The following is a 20,418-nucleotide window of genomic DNA, read 5'->3' as shown; positions in this document are numbered from 1 at the left end:
ATGTTTATATATGTACATATGTAAATACATGTATATACATACCAAAAAAAGATGAAACACCTACTATATGCCATAATACACACCATACTAAGTGCTTTACAAATACTATCTCATGTAGATTCATAACTCTGAAACAGATACTCTTATCTATTTTACAGATGAGGAAACTGAGGCCCACAAAGGTTAGGTGACTTGCCCCGGGGCCCTCAGTATTAGAGGTAGGATTTAAACTCAGGTCTTCCTGACTACAGGCCCAGGGTACTATTGTGCCACCTAATGACACCCTTCCAGATTTTCACAAATGTTAGTTCCTTCAATCCCAAACTACTCTATATGTAAGTACTTGGTTTTTTTATATTACATATATACTTGCATATGTACTTGTCTCCCTATATGGCTCCTTCAAAAGACATTATTTCATCTTTTGATCACTGATTGCACACGTTAGAGTGGGAAGAAACTTCTCATTTCTAAACACCTCAGTAATCAAATGAGAAACATAAATCTTTCAATTTTGTATTTTAAGTAGATGAAACATGCATAATTAAAGATGGATTATCTATTCAATATATTGGTGAAGCCAATGCTATGGAAATCTGCTTATCCTGCAAACCTAATAATAACAATGCCACAAGAAAAAATTTCCAACTGATAGATTTAAAAAAAAATGATATAGTGTGGGATAATGTACTGCATTCTATGCCAATGGAGCTCTACTGATGTCCGGATATAACAATGGTCTAGCAAAAAGGGTCTCGAGAGGTGATCTAATCCAACCCTCCTGCCAAGTATTAAGTGGCAGGGCCAAGAATCAAATTCATTTCCTATCACTGCAAATTATGGGCTCTTTCCTGAGTCTAAAAGTAAAAGTTGAAAGTTGTTCTCCTCATAGTCAGAACATATTGCATGTTTCATAATCACTTGTACCGAGAAATATGAGGGTGTAGCTCCCTTTTCAAGTATGAGAATAAAAGACTAACAGTCTGTTTAAAAAAAAAGTGGCTTGTTTTTTTTACAAAATTATGAGAAAATTTAGAGGTTAAGAACAAGGTTTTTGTATAGCAGTAGTTCTCAGTCTTGATCATGATCCCAGGGGGTCACTGAAACCCTTTCAGGGAGTCCACTTGGTTAAAACTATTTTCACAGTAACACTAAGATATTTTTACCTTTTAAAACACTCCTCTTTTCCAACTACACACCTGTGTGATTTTCTTCATAAACTTCCAACTAAAACAATATAACACAATAGGTTGAATGCAGAAGCAGATGAGACTCCAGTTGTCTTGCATTAAACCAGACACTAAAGAGATTTGAAAAAATATGTAAAATAATACCATTCTTCACTTAATTTTCAGATGTTATTTTTCGTGAAAATGTTAACATGTAATGATTTTACTGTTAATATTTAAATTTTTAGTTTTAATTTCTAATCCCATAAATATCGATAATCTATATTAACAAAATCTCTATGGAAGTCTTTAATAATTTTAAGAGTGTACTGGAGTCCTGGAACCAAAAAAGTTCGAGGACCTCCATTCTATAGTCCTGTGAAACTGTCTGGCTTTGTCATGAGGAAACACTCTTAAGGTTGTTTGAGCAATTTCTGTTCTTGGGGCTTGGGGGGGGGGGGTGCAGTAAAATAATAAAGATGAAGCAAATCCATCTCACAAATTTTTTTTCCTGAAGCTTTTATACTTGGTGGAATGCTATAAAAAACTTAGAACCCCAAATAAATTAATGCCAGGTCAAGTTAATATGCTGATCAAGAGATGAAGTCCCTGCTCTTTTGAAAAATTTAGAACTATAAATTTACAAAATATTTTCATGTTTTCCAATTTTTAAGATAACTGCCCTGAAAATGAACTAGAAATAGACATACTTATTAATCACTTAACTAGTCTACAAAAGCCCATTCACAGAAGGCAATTGTGACACACTGGCTCTTCATCGGAATAAGAACAGCTGATATACACCAGTCCTGTGATGGTTCATCTTTTTTCTTAGAAAGTCTCCAGTCTTTATTAGTTAAAGTGTTTCCTTATGAATCATACAAAACATTTTAAACATAAACGGTCATCTTCTTAAGGATTTTTTTTTGAGGAAAAAACCCTCACTTAAGGTTGTTTTTCTCAACCAATATTTAATTGAAAAATATTTACAGTACAGTAAGAGAAATGATACAATGTTGAGAGACATTATGCTTCATGATTCCGGGTTCTGTCTGTATTAAGAGGGGGCTTCTTGGGGAGTCGCCGAACTTAATCACAGGCGGCGGGCGTCAGTCCTGGATTTTAAGAATGCACCTCTTTTCTAGGTCATTCATTTCCTTCAGGATCAAGGCAACGTTGTACCTTAGTTCTTGAAACTTGGCTACAGGCACTTCAAACCGATGCGCCTTCCCGTCCGAGAGCTTCAGCTGCATCAGGATGGACGGCTGCAGGGAGCGGGCCAGCGAGCTGGTGGAGATGGCCACGTCCACCCTCCACCTGAAGTCCGCCACCGTGGGCAGCCGGGCGCCCCGCTCGCGCGCCAGGCCGTCCAGGTCGGGGCGCCGGCCGCCGAAGACCACGTTGGCGAAATCCGTCACAAACTCGTCGGGCACCTGGAGCTGCTGCAGGTCTTCCCTGAAGGCGTCGGGCTTGAGGGCGGACGCCGGCAGCCGCAGGGCCTCCCGAAGCAGCGCGTACATGCCCGCGACCACGGCGCCGAGCTGCGCCTCCGACAACGGCGACGAGTCCACGAGACGCCGCGTGGCCTCCCGGCAGTCCTCGCCCTGCAGGGCGCTCACCACCACCTTCAGCAGCTGCCGGAACAAGTCCCTGTCCAAGCCCCGCAGCTGCCGGGCCATGGCCTCCACCGCGGCCGGGGGACGGGGGCCCAGGAAGCTCCCCCGGCTGCCCTGCCCGTCCCCGGCGGGGGGCAGGTAGGGAGCCGCCGCTTTCAGGCCGCGGCCTGCAACCGTCCCTGCCGCTGACATGGCCACCAGCGCCCCAGCAGCCTGCGGTGAAAGGAGCAGAAGTCTACAGCCTGAGAAGCGGCAGACCCGAGCGAGGCGGGGAGGGAAGAGAGGGACGGCGCGTACAACGTCCGGAAGCCCCGGATGCAGCTCTCCCGAGGCGGGGCGGGGAAGCAGCAGAAGAGGGGCAGCCAGACTGCAGCCCCCTCGCGGGCGGAGGGTAGAGTGCATGCAAGTCCCGCCTGGAGCTGTCCGCCGGTCACGTGTCCTTCTCTGACTCCCTGGCTGCGCTGCCCCAGCAGCCTGAGTGATGCATTAAAACACTCTAGTGCACCAGAAAATCTTAATGTTCGGGCTCTCGGCAAATAAAGAGCTCTGTAGTTTATCAAATCAAATAATGCCAGTTTTGCTGACGTTAATAAGGTCTTATTTGTGTAAAACTAAAAAATAGTCAACATTTACAATACGGCTTACTATGTACCATGTACTGTGCTTTCCAATTATCTTATTTGATCTTCACAACCCTGGGAGGTTAAGGCGCTATTATCATTCCCATTTACCTCCCAAACTGAGGTAAACAAGTTAAGTGACATGCTCAGGGTCATATTGCTAGTAAGTGGATGAGGCTGCATTTGAACTCTGGTCTTCCTGACTCCGGGCCATACTGCCGCCTAGCTGACCCCCAAAAAAGAATGAGTAACAATATCAATGACACTATATTTTTGAGAAATTGCACCAAAAAACAAGTCCACTCATCACAATAATAACATTATGGTTACTAATATAATCATTTTAGGTTATTTAAATAAAATATCCATTTTTAGGTTTTTGAGATTTGTTCATTGCTATAAAATTGTTAACATATTTTAATTTTATTTTAATAAAATATGAGATACAGGTAATGCATTGGTTTATTTTGTGAAAAATGGTTTTGTTTTGTAAGAAAGGCAAGCATTTCTTATATGAAGTTTGGAAATCATTGCCTTTAAAACAATGTGCATCCAAGATACCTTCTTATTAAGTATTATAACTAGTTAAATTTTTAAATGACAGTAATTAAATTTAAAATCAACAAAGACAAAGCAAATTTTGTCACTAGAAAACTTTTACCTCTTCTCCTATTATTGTTAGTTTGGGGAACTTCTGTGCCAGTGAAGAACATATACTCATCTGCACCAATCGGTCAGCTTTGGTTTGTAGATCTACTGAGGATGTCTACAAAAAAGGATGAAAATTATTGTGAAAAAGTTACCTCCACTGTGAGCAGTTTTTAGTCTATATCCTGTAGTAGTGCATACTGTTTCTATCTTTGAAATGACCCTACAAATTCCCATAATTTCTCTCTACTTGGACCATCCCCAATTTTCCTACCCCATCTCCTTTTGTTTCATAGTAGGATTCAAAGCATCTTGGGAGTTCAAAGGAACTGAGATATAATCTAATCAAACATCTATTCCCAATACTGAAATCCTTTCTACAGTATTCCTGGTGTCAACCAATGTTGGCTTGAACTTTCTAGTGATGGGAAACTTAGTATCTACAAGGAAGCCTATTCTACTCTCTAGGGCCCCCTCCCTTTTTCAGCCTCCTTTTGTGTAACTGACTTCCCCCATTAGACAGTAAGCTCCTCGAGTGCAGGGAATGTTTTTTCTTTTTCTTATCTGTATCTCCAGCTTGCAAGGGATGGGAACCAGGAATAGGGCATCAGGCAACACAGGACATGAAGTAGAGTATGGATGATGATCTGTAGGAGTTCAGAATCACCAGGATGTGGAGGGTATGACCAGGCAGGCATTTGTTAATCATTAAGTGAAAAAATTTAGAGAGATTTTCAAAGTCAAGGGTGGAATCCTTTCAGTGCTTGGGCAGTTCAGATTGAGGGGGTAAGAACTTGGATAAGGAGTGGTGATACCCTTCTTTCCTCTCCTCCTGTATACTCTCACCTCTCTAGGTTTTCATGACACTGACTTCTGCTGGTTCTCCTCATATCTGCTTGACCACTCTTTTGATTTTTCTTTGCTGGATCTTCCTCCTCTAACAGTGGGTGTTGTCCCCTGCCATCTCCGCCCCGCCCCCCCCCCCCCCAGCTCCTGGATCTTCTTATAATTTTCCATTATAGTTTTCACATTCATCCCACATATCCAATCATTCTGTTGCCAAATCTTATTGTTTTACCTTAACATCTCTCATATATGTTGCCTTTTCTCCACTCTTGTGGAGTGGAGAGCTACTGCCCTTGTATAGGCCTCATAGCCTCATGCCCAGAATCCTACAACAGAGTGTTAACTGGTCTCCCTGACTCAAGTTTCTCCCCACCAGTCAACTGTCAGTGATTTTTTTTCAAGCACAGGTCTCACCATGTCACTCCTCTACTCAATAAATTCCAGTGTTTCCTTATTACCTCCTGGATCAAACAGAAAATCCTCTATTTGACATTTGAAGCCCTTCATGACCAGGCCCCTTCCAGCCTTCCCATTCCTCCTCAAGTTTGGCCCTTTGAACTGGCTTTAATTGAGGACCTAGAGGGCCATATGTGGCCTTGAGGCCCAAGTTCCCTACCCCTGATACCCCTTTCTTCCCCTATGCTCTCTACAATCCAACTATGTACAGTTCCTCACACACACACACACACACACACACACACACACACACACACACACAGACACACACAGACATTTCCCAAATGTCTTTTCACTGGACACAATGGCTGGAATGCTTCTCTCCTCATCTCTGACTCCTAGGCTCCCTAGCTTCCTTCAAGACTCGGCTTGAATCCTACAAATCCTACTTTATACAGGACCCTTTCCTAGACAACCCCTCCCCTGACTCCCCTTACCTCTGAGACTTCCTTCCATTTTATAATTCATTCTCCCTCCCTCCCTCTTTTCTTCTCTCTCTCTCTCTCCATAAACATATATAATACATGATAAAGAGAAATATGAAAATATATCAATACACACATATCACATGTATTACATACACATACCATATGTGTACATAGTTATTTGCATGTTATCTCCCTCACTAGCATATGAGCTCCTGGAGATCAGGGACAGTGTTTTTTGCCTTTCTTTGTATCCCCAGCACTTAGCACAAGCCTGCCTAGTACATAGCAAGTACTTCAAAAATAACTGTTACCTAACTGCCTTCTTCAATAAGTTCTAAATCACCCTCTGCACACTGAATGTTATACCTAGAGCATACTTCAAATAGTTCAGTTTCTTCTCTCTTCTCTTTTGTTTTTTTCTCTTCTTTCTTTACCTCTCTTCCATCTGTGTTACCTTTTCTTATTCACAAGCCTCTGGACACTAGTATCAATTGCCCTCTTTGTGTAATTTTATTTTCTGCCTCCTTCTTAGAATATTTCTTATTTCCTCTCTAATAACTTTGACCACAGAAGGCTGATTCTCAAGTCCATTCTTTTTTTGGTCTCTTCTAGCAGGGAGACTGCTTTGCTTTTGCAGCACAGCAAATTAATTGGTGACTACAATAAGCAGGAAGACTCACATAGCACAGAGTACATCTCTTTAAATCACTGGAATAAAGCCTTTTGTGACCACACTTCAAAAGTACCAAGTTGAATAACATTTCTTGATCATTTTCCCCTATAAACTGCCATTGGAAATTCTATTCCCATTCAATTTAAGTTTTATTTTCATGCATTTTTAATAGTCTGGCTTCCTATTTTAAAATTTAAAAGTGGATGATGTTAATGTTTTACATTTTAAATATAAATTCATTTTTCAAAACATAACACAAGTATTTTTATATTTTTTTTTTGTTTCTGCATTACCCTCAGTTGATATTTTTCCCTTTGAGTCAGTGGCCCTTGTTAGAAGTAAGTTACTCTTTAAAATATTACCTAATTGAACTGAGTTACTATGGTCCAATCTGACAACAGAAGAGTGGTTTGGCTATTAGCAGAATCTGTAACTATAAATTTATACATTTGGTATCTCTCTTCCACATCGATAAAACGTTAAATATTAACCTACATTCCAAAATTTGCTTACACAGACAAAGGTATGATACAGTACTCAACAAAGTTTACTGTAGTTTAAGGAAAGGGTATATTTATTAGAGTCACAGCAATGCTTTAGTGGTGCCTTCCTCTATTAGGTCAGTAAGTCAACTAGCATTCATTAAGTGCTTACTATATGCCAGGCACTGTGCTAAGTCAGGGATACAAATAAAGGCAAAAAACCAGTTTCTATACATTTGTGCTTAATGGTATTGATGGAGTACTTGGGTGCATGTGCTTGTACTTGGACCCCAATTTCTCCCTAGTCTCAGAAACATTGTCTCTGACAATCACTCCTCAGCCCAAGGACACTATGCCTAGCAATTACTCATGCACGCACCCCAGCAACACCCTTATCTCTTCCTGGTGCAGCTACACAAAGCTGGGTGAGAGAGTGCTGGGCTGCTCAGGCCCCAGCCCTCAGATCATTGGAAGCGTCCCATTTCCTTAGTAAGCTCCTGTCTTGCGAGAAAGCTTTCCCTTGTTGCAGAGCATTCTCTAATTAGGATGGGGGGGTGTGTGTCTTGGCTGGCCCAAGGAATTTTGTCCTTGGCTGGCCCAAGGACTCTTCCTCCTGCCAGACTCCCAAGACCCATGCCTCTGACATCTCCCTCCTTCTCTGGTATACTCCCTACACTTTCCCATCCACAGCTCCCAAAGACACCTGGACCTTTAGATTACCTAATCAGTATCCCTGGCATTCTTTTCTCATGCCCTTTTCCATATAAACCTTAGCTCTATTCTCAGTCTCTCACAGGTTCCTTAAGAATGCTTGCCCACTGAAAAGCGTAACAATAAACTTTTTACCACCTTAATTTGAAGAATGCTTGAGTCTGTGAATTCAATCTAGACGACCCTGTCCTGTACTCCAGTCTTTGAGGTGGCTCAACCTCTCAGACTGAAACAGTATAATATTATTAAGACTAAATATAGATGAAGGAAATATAAGAATATTTTAAAAGTTGAAATACATGCACAGAGATAGTTCTTGTAACTAACTGCTACTGTAATTATTGTCCCAATTTGTAACTATTGTATTAGAAAGAAAAATACAGTAAGGGGACTATGGATTATACTGCATCATCAAGGGACTCTGAGGACCAATCAGAGATGGACAAGTACTTGGTAACTGTCACATTTTATTAGAATGGTCACATTTAACAAGGATTATATGAGAAATAACAAAATATTAGCTATAAAATAGGGTTTGAAATATATTAATGAGGGCTAGTGACAATCACAAGGGCGAGTGGTCTAAGTCGAAGGCAGGGCTCTAAGAATGGTGGGATCATCTATCTAGAGCTGGAATGGATCTTATAGGCCAACTAGCCCAACCTCTTCATTTTATGGGTAAGGACACTGAGATGCAAGAAGGTTACGTGTCCATGACTGAAAAGGTAGTGAGCGTCAGAAGCAGGGTTTGAATAAAGGTACAGTGTTTGAACACTGTTCACAACTAAAACTTAAGCAAGCCACATATAAAGTGTAAGACTTTCAACTGTTCCTTCAATGAAGATCAAATGGTAGAGTATATGTAAAGTGCTTTGGAAACAATGCACTCTAGCTACTATTACTGCCTCATATATGAGACACAAAGCTGTTACACATTCCTAATAAAAAACATGTTATTTTTGACTACTAAATTGTCAGAATTGATTACTTAGCTGGAGCAAAGTGAACACAAAATTAAGAAGAAATGAGATGTAACTTAGTACCTTCTCCACGATTCCAAGATCACCCCCAGCCATCACACTTCTGACTATCATTCCAGCTTTCTGAGCAATAGAATATGCTGAAGCAACCAAACGAATCAAGACAGCTGGACTGGAAGCCATGATTAACACTGAAAAGAAGTCAAGAAAAGCTTCCTGTTAATACACAGAGGCAATATAAACTTCCAATTTCACTTATTCCAATATCTGCATGAAGGTGTAGAATTGAATTACATACAGTATAAGTTCTGGCAGAAACCCATTATCCCCAGTGTTTTACAACAAAAAGATTATCTATCTACTAGCACATGTATATAACTTTAGTAGTTCCCAAATGAATCCAAGCCATTTAGTTTTTTACTCAACTCACTTGTACTTTTTCTTTCAGACTTTTACATCAGTCTGATTTTCATGTAAAGATGATAATCTTTCAGTGCCTTAGTAGTTCATTGAGCTCCTGAGTTGCTAGTCAAGTCTACAAGTATTTATTAAGTGCCTATTAGATGCCAGGCACTGCGCTAATTAATGGAGGATTCAAAGTGAAGCAACTCTTGGTCCCTGCTGTCAAGGAGCCTCAAGTCTAAAATGAGATATAATCAGGATAAATTGGAGGCACTCTCAGAAGGAAGGCATTAGCATTAAGGGGACTGAGAAAGGCTTCCTGCAGAAGAGCAAAACTTTACCTGAGTCTCTAAGGAAGCCTGGGCCAAAGAAAGCTTATTACTTGGTTTTCAACCTTCTGGTAATTATAGGATTATCAGATTTTACAGGTAGGAGGGATATTAGAGATCATCTATTCAGTTTCCTTCTTTGAAAGATGAGGAAGCTAACATGAAAGGAGGTTAAGTTAAGGGAGTATTTGCTCAAGGTTCCCCTTGTATTAAGTGATAGACCTTGATGAACTTCCAATTTAGGGAGGCTGGTTTTTAGATAACAGACAACTCAATCCATTTCAGGGCCTGGAATTGAAGCATTTTCCACTTAGGAGATGTGCCAGAATTTGTGCTTTCAAATCCAGATCTACCTCCATGCCAGGATGAGGCGCTCAAATGAGACTTTAGTGGAGGTTGACTAACAAAGTTTTTCTCAAAGTCAAGTTACTGCTGCTTTGGAATCTAATACATCTTTCAAGGTTTACTTACTTGCTGTTTGTGTTTTTAAAAGAAATCATGATTTTACAAGAAAATATATCTATATATATATATATATGTAGATATATTTTTAGTGAGGCAATCAGGGTTAAGTGACTTGCCCAAGGTCACACAGCTAGTGAAAATATATTTCAATATGGATTTTACACTGGGATAATACCTACAGTAGATATAAATGACCTGCAATTTCTTAAGCACACCAAATTCCCAGACTATAACTCCTTCTACCAATAAAGACATCTTCCTGTGTGATTTAGTAGAAAAGTTCTAGGGAATTGTATGAGATAGATGCAGTCTAGTAAGTTACGAAAGGCCCAAAGAATTTAAGTGACTTGTCTGGGCTCCCACAGCTAATAAGTGTGATAGAGGAGGGATTGGAACCAATCTTTCTGATGCTGAATTCAGCAATGTATTCATTAATCTATTTTGTCCCTAGGTTATTACTGTTCAGTCATTTTAGTTGTGACTAAGTCTTCATGACTCTTAGCAAAGATACTGGAGTGGTTTGCCATTTCCTTTTCCATCCCATTTTACAGATGAAGAACTGAGGCAAACAGTGTTAAGTGACTTGCTCAGGATCACACAGCTAATAAGTATCTGAGGCTGGATTTGAACTCAGGAAGATAAGTCTTCCTGGATCCAGGCCTGGCACTCTATCCACTGCATCACTTAGCTGTCCTACTTTATCCCTCTACAATACATTAGATACTGGGAATTTAAGGTTAAGGTACAGAATTTAACAGCGATTTGCTTTTAAGAGGATGCATAGATCATAGATAGGAATAGAGCTCCATAGCTAAGAGTAGCCTCACAGGTCATATAACCCAATCTACTCATTTTGGATATGGAAAATTAAATTCAGAAAAACTAATTGATTTGTCCAAGACCACACAGCCAGAAAGCATACAGATACAGGATTCAACACTAAGTCTTCTGACTCTAAAGTCAGAACTCCTTCCATAGCACACCATGATGCTTTTCTTCCCCCTTATCTATAGCCAGGCAAAGGAAAATAACAATATGAAAACTAAAGAGAAGTCAAAGTCTTTGGGGAAATTACGTGGTTTTTCCCATTAGAGAGTCACAGGAGGGACAATTAGGTGATGGCCCAGAAGAAAGAAATAAACAGCTTCCAGGAGTAAGTATCTATGTCTTTCAAAAAAAACTCTGATTAGCTGCAAGGCAGGGAGAAATCCAAGGTAAAGTTTGGACAAATCATTCCTGCACACACTCCGCCCCCTACACACAGACACAGAGACACACACACACATACAAACTTAATAATATATGTTTACTGAATTGAATCCTCTAATTTAAGCCTCATTATTCTCTCTTCAACTTCTCTTGACCCTAACATTACAATGAAGCAGACACAGAACAGAATTGAGAATGACTGCAGAACTGAGTTCTTGTCCTTCCACAAGGAGAATTAACTTCCTGGTGTCTTAGTTTTTCCAGCAATAAAATAAGGACAGTTATTAATAATGCTCTTGATAGTTCATGTTTAAACAGTGCTTTAAAGTCACAGGATCATACAATTTAGAGCTAGAAGGAACCTTCAAAGTCAAGTTTATTCTATAGATGAAAAAAATGAGGCCCAGAGTGATAATGTGGCCCACATGTAGGAAATACCCCTTATTCCAAATCAAATGATCCTACCACTCCACCTCACCGTATTTACAAAGCATTTTCTGTATTCGACATAGAACTGTGAAAATGATAAAACATGAAGTGCTTGAAAGTCCTCTTAAGGACAAACAAGATAGGAAAGCTGTACAGCTCTGTTTGTTTTCACTTTATTTCAATTTCAAATACAATCAACAGCCTCTCCTTTCTCTTTTACAGTTTACAACATGTATGGCACAATGCTTAGAACAGATGTTATAACTATTACTAATTTAGAAACTATTTAAAAACGGAAAACAGGAAAAAGTGCACGAATGTGATTTGCCTTCCCAGTTTGGTTCACACAAACCTAAGAGTCTCGTTTGAATACAAAAGAATTCTTCCAATCTCTAATTTGCAACACACTTTGGTCTGCAACACTCGGAATTTTTAAATGTGTGCTGCTGTTTTGTCCTTATGTTACTCAACATTTCTATTTGTTAAAGGTAGACCAGTTTCCTTTACTGTATTGTTAACTTTGACAGGTATTCATTACCTTTGAACTCATTAATCATTTAGGCCTTACCAGTCCTCACCTAAGACTTAGCTACCTTCCCACAAGTGTATAAAATTGTTATTTCTTCCAAAGAAAATATGTTAATCATTTTCCTTTCCTTTCCCACCACCAGTTGAACAATCTGTGAAAATAATATCAACTACACAATTAGAAGAAACAACGAGAAGGGAAAATACTACTTCTCATGAATAGATGCCTTAAAGCATTCATTGTTAGGCTGCAAATAATCAACAATCTTCACTTTGGCCTCTAGTGCATTCTTTAGTCCTAAATAAAATAAATAACTTAGTTGTTATCACGAAAAATTTGACCCTCTTTTCCCCACCTTTTCCCAAAACAATCAAATCTTGGTTTATTTGTTGAGAAAAAAAGGGGTTGATCTGGCTAACAAAACACAGTCTGTAACTGACAGCTCCTTTTTGGCTCCTAATTCTTCCCCTAATGCTGACAGTTGGCAAAGATTCTAGATAAATTATTATAACTCTCAATGAGAAATACCTTTTTTTTTTTTTTTGGTAGATGCACGTGAAGCTTAAAACCAGCTACCAGGAAACAGGCAACTTCCTTATGAACAGCCCAAGCTACAATTCAATCACAGTTTCCTCCCCTCCATTGCTACAAATTCTTCTGGGTCCTAGAACTCTACCTTTTTTTTTTTAACTCTTTCTTGCCTGACACTCAAAACAATGAAGAATCAAAAATACACCTGTTAGACACTGAATATCCTGATCATCAAATAGCAGTCACCCTCTAAAAATCATTTTAACTACTTGCTATTGTATGTTTATATTACTGATGTGATATGTTAACACGAAAGAAAAAGCTGAGTAATGTCAAAAAAAGCTGTTATGTCCCAGGCATAAGGCACCTTTCAAAAGGAACAAAAGGGTTAATTGACAAGGTAGAAAAGGAATTTAAAGCATGGTATCTTTCTTCTCACTAAGGTTCTGAGGAAACAACAGAAAAGCAGGGTGCAATTTGGCTTTGTATATTGGAATCAAAGAATCTATTAGGATCCAATCTTTATTGCACGATAGGTAAGATACCAGTGAAATATGACAAGTACAGGACCATAGCTTTAAGATATAATAAAATGGCAAAATATGATACAATTGAACTTTTAGCCATAGTTTGTCAAATCATGTTCTAAGGAATCCCAAAGTTTTCCTTGAAAGCATAGAGACAATGGACATACTGTGTTTGCTAGATCACCTCTGGCCCCATTCTAATAATAATAGAACAATAACATTTATTTTGTGTTTTAAAGCTTGCAAAGCACTTTACTTATACCATCCCATTTGAGTCACACAACAATCAAATATTATTATCATCACTTTACAGATGAGAAAATTGAAGCACAAAGAGGTCTTCACTTGCTCAGGGTAACAAAGTTAGTAATTGTCAGAGGTGGAGTACACCTTTTAAACAATCAAGACTCAAAGTTAGTATAAGTGTTCCACTTATTCAAAATGGTTGAAAATTCTTGCTTCAGATTACTTTCCATTGTGTCTGTTTAGAAAGGAATAATTGACCCTGTTCCCTACATACCTAATATTTTGTGATTTTTCCTCCCTTCTTTTGACTTAGTGCATAAATTAAATATTGAAACAAACCATGTTAATTTCTTTCCATTACTTCTAGGACAGCAATTGCTCTTTGATCCAATAATAGAAAAATGAAAGTCTGTCATGCCACTAACATTCAATACAGGAGTGGCAGCTAGGTGGCACAGTGCATAGAGCACGGGCCTTGGATTCAGGAGGACCTGAGTTCGAATGTGGCCTCAGACACATAACACTTACTAGCTGTGTGACCCTGGGCAAGTCACTTAATCCCATTGCCCAGCGGGGGGACGACAACAACAACAACAACAACAACAACAACAACATTCAATACAGGACCCATACATTTAATTACATAGTTGTTGAGTTTATAAGATAATGCCTGCAAGAAGGACAGTAGAAAACGATCTACTATTTTATTTTCCTCCTTTATCCTTTGATGTCTAGGAGAAGTAATTTAGATTTCTTTTTGACAACCAGACTAAGGCCTAGCACTCAGGTCTGCCTTGGTTCTTTGTTATAGCAGTTATCAAAATGTTCTAGGTAGGACATACCAATAAAATCACAACAAAATCACTAAGTGAAGTGTTAACAGTATTTCTAATCCCCACGACTGACACTGAAAAGCCGTGGAAGTGGGAGTGAGAGTGTGCGTGTGGTGGTGGGGGTGGGGGTAATCCAGGGCACATCAAGTTTTCAAATTATTTCACTAACACTAATATTAATTAATTAATTTATATTCATTAACCTGAATACCCTCAAACACCTATTTAAAGAATGAGCGAAGTAGTGAAACTAGTCAAACTTGCTCTAGTCCTCTTGCCCTGTACGTGAGAACTTGTTTGGCAGGAAGGGAAAGAGAAGAGGAACTTACTTGTGATAAACGCGGAAACACTCCTAGATGAGACATTTAAAAAAAAAAAAAGCAAACGCGTTTTTCAGGTGCAGGTCCCTCGTTGCGTCCCGTAGGACATTCTCTACGCTAGGAAGCGTAAGGTACAACCCACTCCAGCCAATGAGGACGGGGTAGGCGCGCCCGTGCGTGACTGCCTGGCGCATGCCCAAAGCGTCCAGTCTTACTCAATTTTCCTTAACGCCTTTAGAAAAGAAATACATCTCTACTGGTTTTCAAGGAACTTAAAACGTTTGCTTTCCTCCCTGAGTGTGCATGAGGCAGGCTGTTCGTCCAGCGAGCAACCGGGGTTACTCACTCCCCTCAGGATTTAAGACGGATGTGCCTGCCCTCAGGGGGAGGGGGTGGTGGCATTACTTCGGCTTAAAGTCACAGGAACCCTTTCGGTCCTTCCAGCCTCCTGCTAACAGAAGGCCGGAAGTGAGTCTTACCCCCCGTGGTGCCAAGAGGCATTCCGATGCCCGCGGCTTAGAGGCTGAGCTGAGCTCTGCAGGCATGCCTCCCTGAATGCAGCGGCTTCCTTCTGCAACACCTGAAGGATCGCTGACCTGTCGTCACCCTCCTCCCCTAATTCCCAATCCCCCCTCCCCGCTGGTTTGGTTTGCCAAGAACAGAATCGATTTTCCGTATCAATGATTCTGTTCTCAGGCGGGGGACAGCAAACAGCATTTTAGAAGAACGTGCAAAATCAGCAGCCCCCACCTCGAACCCCTCCCTAGTCCGCAAAAAGCAGTCAATTATCTAAATGTATTTTGGGGGTGGGGGAGTAGGAGGTGGTTAAATGACCAAAAGGTAAGGTAGTTAGTAAAAAGAATCACAGCCCTGTCGGCCGCAACTTTTCACTCTCGGGGCCATAGATGTAATGTTAATACTTTCCTCCAGAGAATCTCTCTAATATTAATAATACTTTAAATAGTAATAGTTGACATTTGTATAGCTGCTTACCACGTGCATTTTGCAGATACAGTAATTACAGTATTATCTCATTTGATCCTTACAATAGTCGTGGAAAGTAGATGTTATTGTCATCAACATTTTATAGAGGAGGAAGTTGAGGCAAATAGAGATTAAATGACTTGCTCAAGGTCGCACGACTAAGTAAGCTTCTGAGGTTTGATTTGAACTCAGGTCTTTCTGACTCCAGGTCAGGTGCTTTATCCACTGAACCATCTAGTTTCCCTGCTACATATATACACATACATATATATGCAAAGAGTTTTTCATACATATATAGTGGGAGTCTTACGACAATAGTATATATACTTGGGGGGCGGCGGGGCGCAGCTAGGCACTGTGCCAAGTCAGGAAGATTTGTCTTCCTGACACTTCTGACACTTAGAAGCCGTGTGACGCCGCACAAGACACAAACCTGTGTGCCTCAGTTCCTCTTCTGTAAAATGAGCTGGAGAAGGGAATAATGGCAAACCACTCCAATATCTTTGCCAAGCAAACCCCAAATGGGGTCACAAAGAGTCAGAGGACAGGACTGAAAAAAATGAACGAACAGAAAATTAAAGCCCACAAAGAGGATTTTTATATTTGATGGTGGAGGTAAGAGGCAGTCAATTGTTATTTAAATGGAGTGGGTGGAGGAGTGAAATGGTGAGACGAACTTGAAGATGGACTGGAGTGGGGAAGAGACTAGGCTGGGGGAGACCCTGAGTTCCTAGACAGCAGGAACTGTTTTTGGTTTTTGACCTTTCTGTGTAGTCTCAGATTTATCGATTTATCACCTTGCCTAGCACACGACAGGTGCTTGATAAATGCTTATTGACTTGATAGCTGGCATTTATGTAACGTTTAACGTTTAATGTTTTGCAAAGAGTTTTTTCATACGCGCCTAGCAGTCTCTCAACAGTAGTAACCAACATTTATTTACATGGCACTATGAGTGGGGCACTGTGCTAAGGGCTTAACAGATATCATCTCATTTGGTCCTCACAACAATCTTCAGAGTTAACTGCTGTTATACCCATTTTACAATGAGGAAAATAAAGAAGATGGCGGTTAAGTGACTTGTCCAGTGTCCCACTGCTAGTCAGTGTCTGAGTGGATTTGAACTCGTCTTCCTAACTTCAGGCTCATTAGGTTTCCTTTCTTTCTTTCTTTTTTTCCTTTTTGGCTAGGCAGTGGGGTCAAAGTGACTTGGCCAGGGTCACACAGCTGGTAAGTGTCAAGTGTTTGAGACGGATTTGAAATCAGGTCCTCCGAGTCCAGGGCGGGTACTAGGTTTGTAAGTGTAATCAAGAACACAGGATGTGTGTGTGTGTGTGCGTATACATGCACATACAAACATATCTATGGTAGGTTTTATTTACACACACGCACACATCTATTAGGTCTTTATTGACTATACTGTAATATATACACACAAAGTAGGTCTTCACTGAGCTGCATCAGGTTTCTATCTAAAGTGCAATCAAGACCACAGAACATTTAATATGTTGTCACCCTTTACTAAATGAGGGCAGGGGCTGTCTTTTCTCTCTTTTTGTCCCCTTAGCGCTTTGCGCAGAGTCAGACACAAAATAGGTACTTAATTGTTTACTGATTAACTACCTCGGTCCTCTTTGCTTTTCCCGCCCTTAGCCCTTACCACTAGGACACAGTTGAGAGCGCTATGACTTTTTGGACAGCCCCTCGAACAGACTGAGCATGCGCCCAGAGGTGACTGACGCGCGTGCGCGGCCCCGGCGTGGGGCGGGCTTCCTTGGGCGAGCCAGGGGCGGGGTGGGGCGGCGTGGCGCGGCTCCGGGGTTCTGCGGCGCAGGGCTCCTCTCCCGCGTGGGCCTTCTCGTCATGCTTTGGGGGTTGAGGCGTGGCAGGGCGGCGGCCACGGGCCTGGCTGGGCTTCGCCGACCTCTGTGGGGCCCGGGATGGCGGGGGACGACGACGACGAGCTTCCTGCGGAGGTTCGACACCGTCAATGGGGCCAGCAACCAACAGCCGCCTTCCAAGGCCGGCTCTTACCGCGAGACGGTGCGGCTGCCGAAGACCAGCATGCCCATGAAGCTCGTGGGGCGCCAGCAAGCCGACATGGAGCTGGAGATCCAGCAGGTGAGCGGCCCCCCGGGGGGCGGAGAGGGAGGTGCGGCTTCCTCCGCAGTGTGACCTCGGCTAAGTCTCCTCACCCCTGCGCCCCAGGGTCCGAGCTAGCCGTGACCTAGCGCTTTGCCACGATGATCTCATTTGGTTCCCACTGTCAACCTGGGAGGTGGGGGCTGTTATTATCCCCACTCTGTGCATGGAGTAACTGAGGCAACTGTACTGTTCTGTTCAGTCGTGTTCGACTCTTTGTGACCACATTTGGGGTTTTCTGGGCAGAGATAGCGCAGTGGTTTGCCTTTCCATCTCCAGTTCATTTTACAGATGAGGAAACTGAGGCAAACAGAGGTAAGCGACTTGCCCAGGGTCACACAGCTGGTGAGTGTCTGAGGGCAGATATGAACTCAGGTCTTCCTGACTCCCCACTGGGCTGTTAACTGCACCACCTAACTTGCCTATGTGTCTCATGCCTGTGACCCTCCCTGGGTTGTTTTGATGATCAAATCAGGTAATGTATATAATGTTTCGGAATTGTCAGCAGTTAGGATTATCATCTATTAGTTCTTCAATGAAGAAGTCCTTTGAGAACCTTCAGAGGCAGAAGTGAGATTACTTTAGGATCTGTTGCCTGAGCTCCTGGAATTGGTTGATAGTGATTTGTAGGAAAAAAAATTTAAAAAACTGACTAACTGGATGGTAGAGGATGTTGAAGGGAAGTTAGGGATATTTGGAATATGATTATGCCATCCATTATGGTTAGACCCCTTTAGAAGTCTGGTAATATCTATGGACCCTTTCTCCAAATGATGTTTTTATATTCATAAAATAAAGTACACAGGATTATAAAAGAAATTAATTGCATCAAAAGAACTATACAAGGTTTTTAGAAAATTGTTATAACATAAAAGCTACTGTTTATATAGTTCTTTAAGATTAGCAATACTCATTAACTCATTTTATCCTCACAACAACTCTGAGAGATAGATGACATTATCCCCATTGAGGAAACTGAGGCACAGTGGGACTGAAAGCCAATAAGTAACAGAGGCAGGATTTGAATTCAGGTCTTTGTGACCTGAAAGTAAGAAACCTGGAGATTTATTTCAAGAGTTGATCAGTAGATTCCTTGTGTTTCTGTCTGTCTTTTTCTATGTTGCAGTTTTCTTTTAAGATTTCTTGAAATGTGATGTCTAGGGGCTCTAGGCTCTTTTGTTGTTGTTGTTGTTGCTGTTGTTCATGGCATTCAGGTAGTCCAATGATTCTCGATTTTTTTCCTCCTTAGTTTGTTTTCCAAGTCTGTTTTTGCTATGAGATACCTTACTTTTTTTCTATTTTTTTTTTTCAGTTTTTGACTTAGTTTTATTATTTCTTGTTGTCCCATGGAATCATTGGCTCCTTTTTGGATCATTCTAACTTTCGTAGAGTTTGTTGCTTGGACAAGGTTCCATGCCTCTTGTTCCAAGCTAGTCCCTTTTCAATTTTTTTCTGTAGCTCTTATTTCCTCTCCAGTTTTTTCACCTAGCACTCTTTTTGTTGATTAAAAATCATGTTCTAACTTTTAAAAAATCTTTCTCCATCTTTTCCAGGAATTCTAGTTGAATTTCTACCCAGGCTGTGTTTTCGTTTGAGGCTTTGCTTGTAGGTGTTTTAGAGTCATTCTCTTCTGGGTTTGTGTCTTGAGCATCTCTGTCACCATAATGTTTTACAGTACGATTCTTTTTTTGTTGTTCATTCTTCTAGACTTCTTTCCAACTTGGACTTGATGTTAGGGCCATGTTCTGTGCAATTCTGGAGGGAGACCTTGGGCTGGTCTTGTCGATGGTTTCTTGGGGTATCAAGTATTATTATTGTAGAATTTCAGGAACGCCTCAGACTGGGGGCCTACAGCCTTCTTATTGCTCCCAAAATGGTCTGATCCAGGTCAGAGTCTAATTGTTGCCTCCTTGGTCTGAGCTCTGCAATTTCCTGACCTGGGTTTGGATCTAAGCAATAGTTTTGGTTTTTTTTTTTTTTTTTTTAACTACATTACTGCCAGGTTTAATGTAACTGTTATTCCCATTTCTGCCCTGCAAAAGTAAGCAAATGCCCCCATCAAAATTACACTGTAAAATGTAAGTAGTTCTAGAGAAAATATTGGTACCAACTGCATTAAAAAAAAAGTTTTAAGGCATAATAAAAAAAATACAAGGACAATTAATTTCTTTCTTTTATTTTTGCTTTTTTGTGAGGCAGTGTGGGTTAAGTGACTTGCCCAGGGTCACACAGCTAGTAAGTGTCAAGTGTCTGGTCTGAGACCGAATTTGAACTCAGAGCCTCCTGACTCCAAGACCAGTGCTCTATCCACTGCGCCACCTAGCTGCCTCTGTGAGGTATATTTTTGCCACCATAAGCTAGCACCCAAAACATGTTTTCCTATAAATACACTGTTAAAAATAGTAATTAGGTTCCATAGTTTAGCTACATTCTGGGTAAAGTAGACTTCTGTTACCTAGTCTAAGAATTTAATCACCATTTACGACATTGTCTCTACATAAAAATGATTTCCTCATTTCAAACTGACTTCCAAAATTCTAGAACACAGCCCATTAGTTAAACTGGGTATTGTCTGTACACTTAAGGTTCATAGGAAACAGCAACCATATCTTGGCTGTAAAGCAATCTCCAAAATCAGGGAATCCTCAAGAGGTAGTAAAATCTTTGGCTAACAAATCCCATATGCCAGTTCCCCTTAATTTGCCAAATAAGGAGTGTTTAGCAGCAATTTCCTATAAGCATTTAAATATTGAGGATAATGGGTGCATATTAATACAAGATGTCAGTTTGCTAAATATTCTAAGTAGAACAATATTTCCAGAATTTGGTGCTCATCTTGTAGA

At 40.7% G+C, this 20,418-nt stretch overlaps 3 protein-coding genes across 5 annotated transcripts in view; 1 reads left to right on the top strand and 2 right to left on the bottom strand.

Moving 5' to 3' along the window:
• LOC114050013 (3'(2'),5'-bisphosphate nucleotidase 1) overlaps window positions 1–14,520 on the bottom strand; it is a 40,216-nt gene extending 25,696 nt beyond the window's left edge. Inside the window, exons 1-3 of one of the 2 annotated variants that reach the window (XM_027871525.1) lie at window positions 14,459–14,520; window positions 8,693–8,820; window positions 4,067–4,171 (exon numbers count right to left, since the gene is read on the bottom strand). In XM_027871525.1, the coding sequence (XP_027727326.1) occupies window positions 4,067–4,171; window positions 8,693–8,820; window position 14,459 (234 nt within the window). In that variant the 5' untranslated portion in view covers window positions 14,460–14,520. Of the gene's footprint in view, window positions 1–4,066; window positions 4,172–8,692; window positions 8,821–12,520; window positions 12,606–14,458 lie in introns of those variants that run through there. The other variant, XM_027871526.1, reaches the window with a different exon arrangement.
• Window positions 487–3,440, bottom strand: LOC114050014 (COMM domain-containing protein 5-like). 2 transcript variants are annotated; one of them, XM_027871527.1, is made up of 2 exons: window positions 1,880–3,440; window positions 487–1,300 (listed from the first exon to the last, which is right to left on the bottom strand). In XM_027871527.1, the coding sequence occupies exon 1, from the start codon at window positions 3,185–3,187 to the stop codon at window positions 2,279–2,281; it is 909 nt and encodes a 302-aa protein (XP_027727328.1). In that variant the 5' UTR covers window positions 3,188–3,440; the 3' UTR covers window positions 487–1,300; window positions 1,880–2,278. The 2 variants fall into 2 exon arrangements, with proteins under 2 accessions (XP_027727328.1, XP_027727329.1); XM_027871528.1 differs by having other exon boundaries at window positions 487–1,227.
• A 2,776-nt stretch (window positions 14,521–17,296) lies between the features above and the next one.
• Window positions 17,297–20,418, top strand: part of LOC114049892 (isoleucine--tRNA ligase, mitochondrial-like) — an 80,547-nt gene continuing 77,425 nt past the window's right edge. The window contains exon 1 of the mRNA XM_027871341.1: window positions 17,297–17,554. Coding sequence (XP_027727142.1) covers window positions 17,297–17,554 — 258 coding nt within the window. The remainder of the gene's footprint in view (window positions 17,555–20,418) is intronic.

The sequence above is a fragment of the Vombatus ursinus genome, unplaced genomic scaffold (genome assembly GCF_900497805.2).
Source record: "Vombatus ursinus unplaced genomic scaffold, bare-nosed wombat genome assembly UNPS02014798.1, whole genome shotgun sequence".
Classification (NCBI taxonomy): domain Eukaryota; kingdom Metazoa; phylum Chordata; class Mammalia; order Diprotodontia; family Vombatidae; genus Vombatus; species Vombatus ursinus.
The sequence above is the reverse complement of the archived record's forward strand: the minus strand, read 5'-3'. Positions and strand labels throughout refer to the sequence as shown.

Bases quoted from the DNA above. Each gene is read 5' to 3' on its own strand.
- LOC114050014 (XM_027871527.1), bottom strand. From the start codon at position 3,187: ATGCACTCTACCCTCCGCCCGCGAGGGGGCTGCAGTCTGGCTGCCCCT.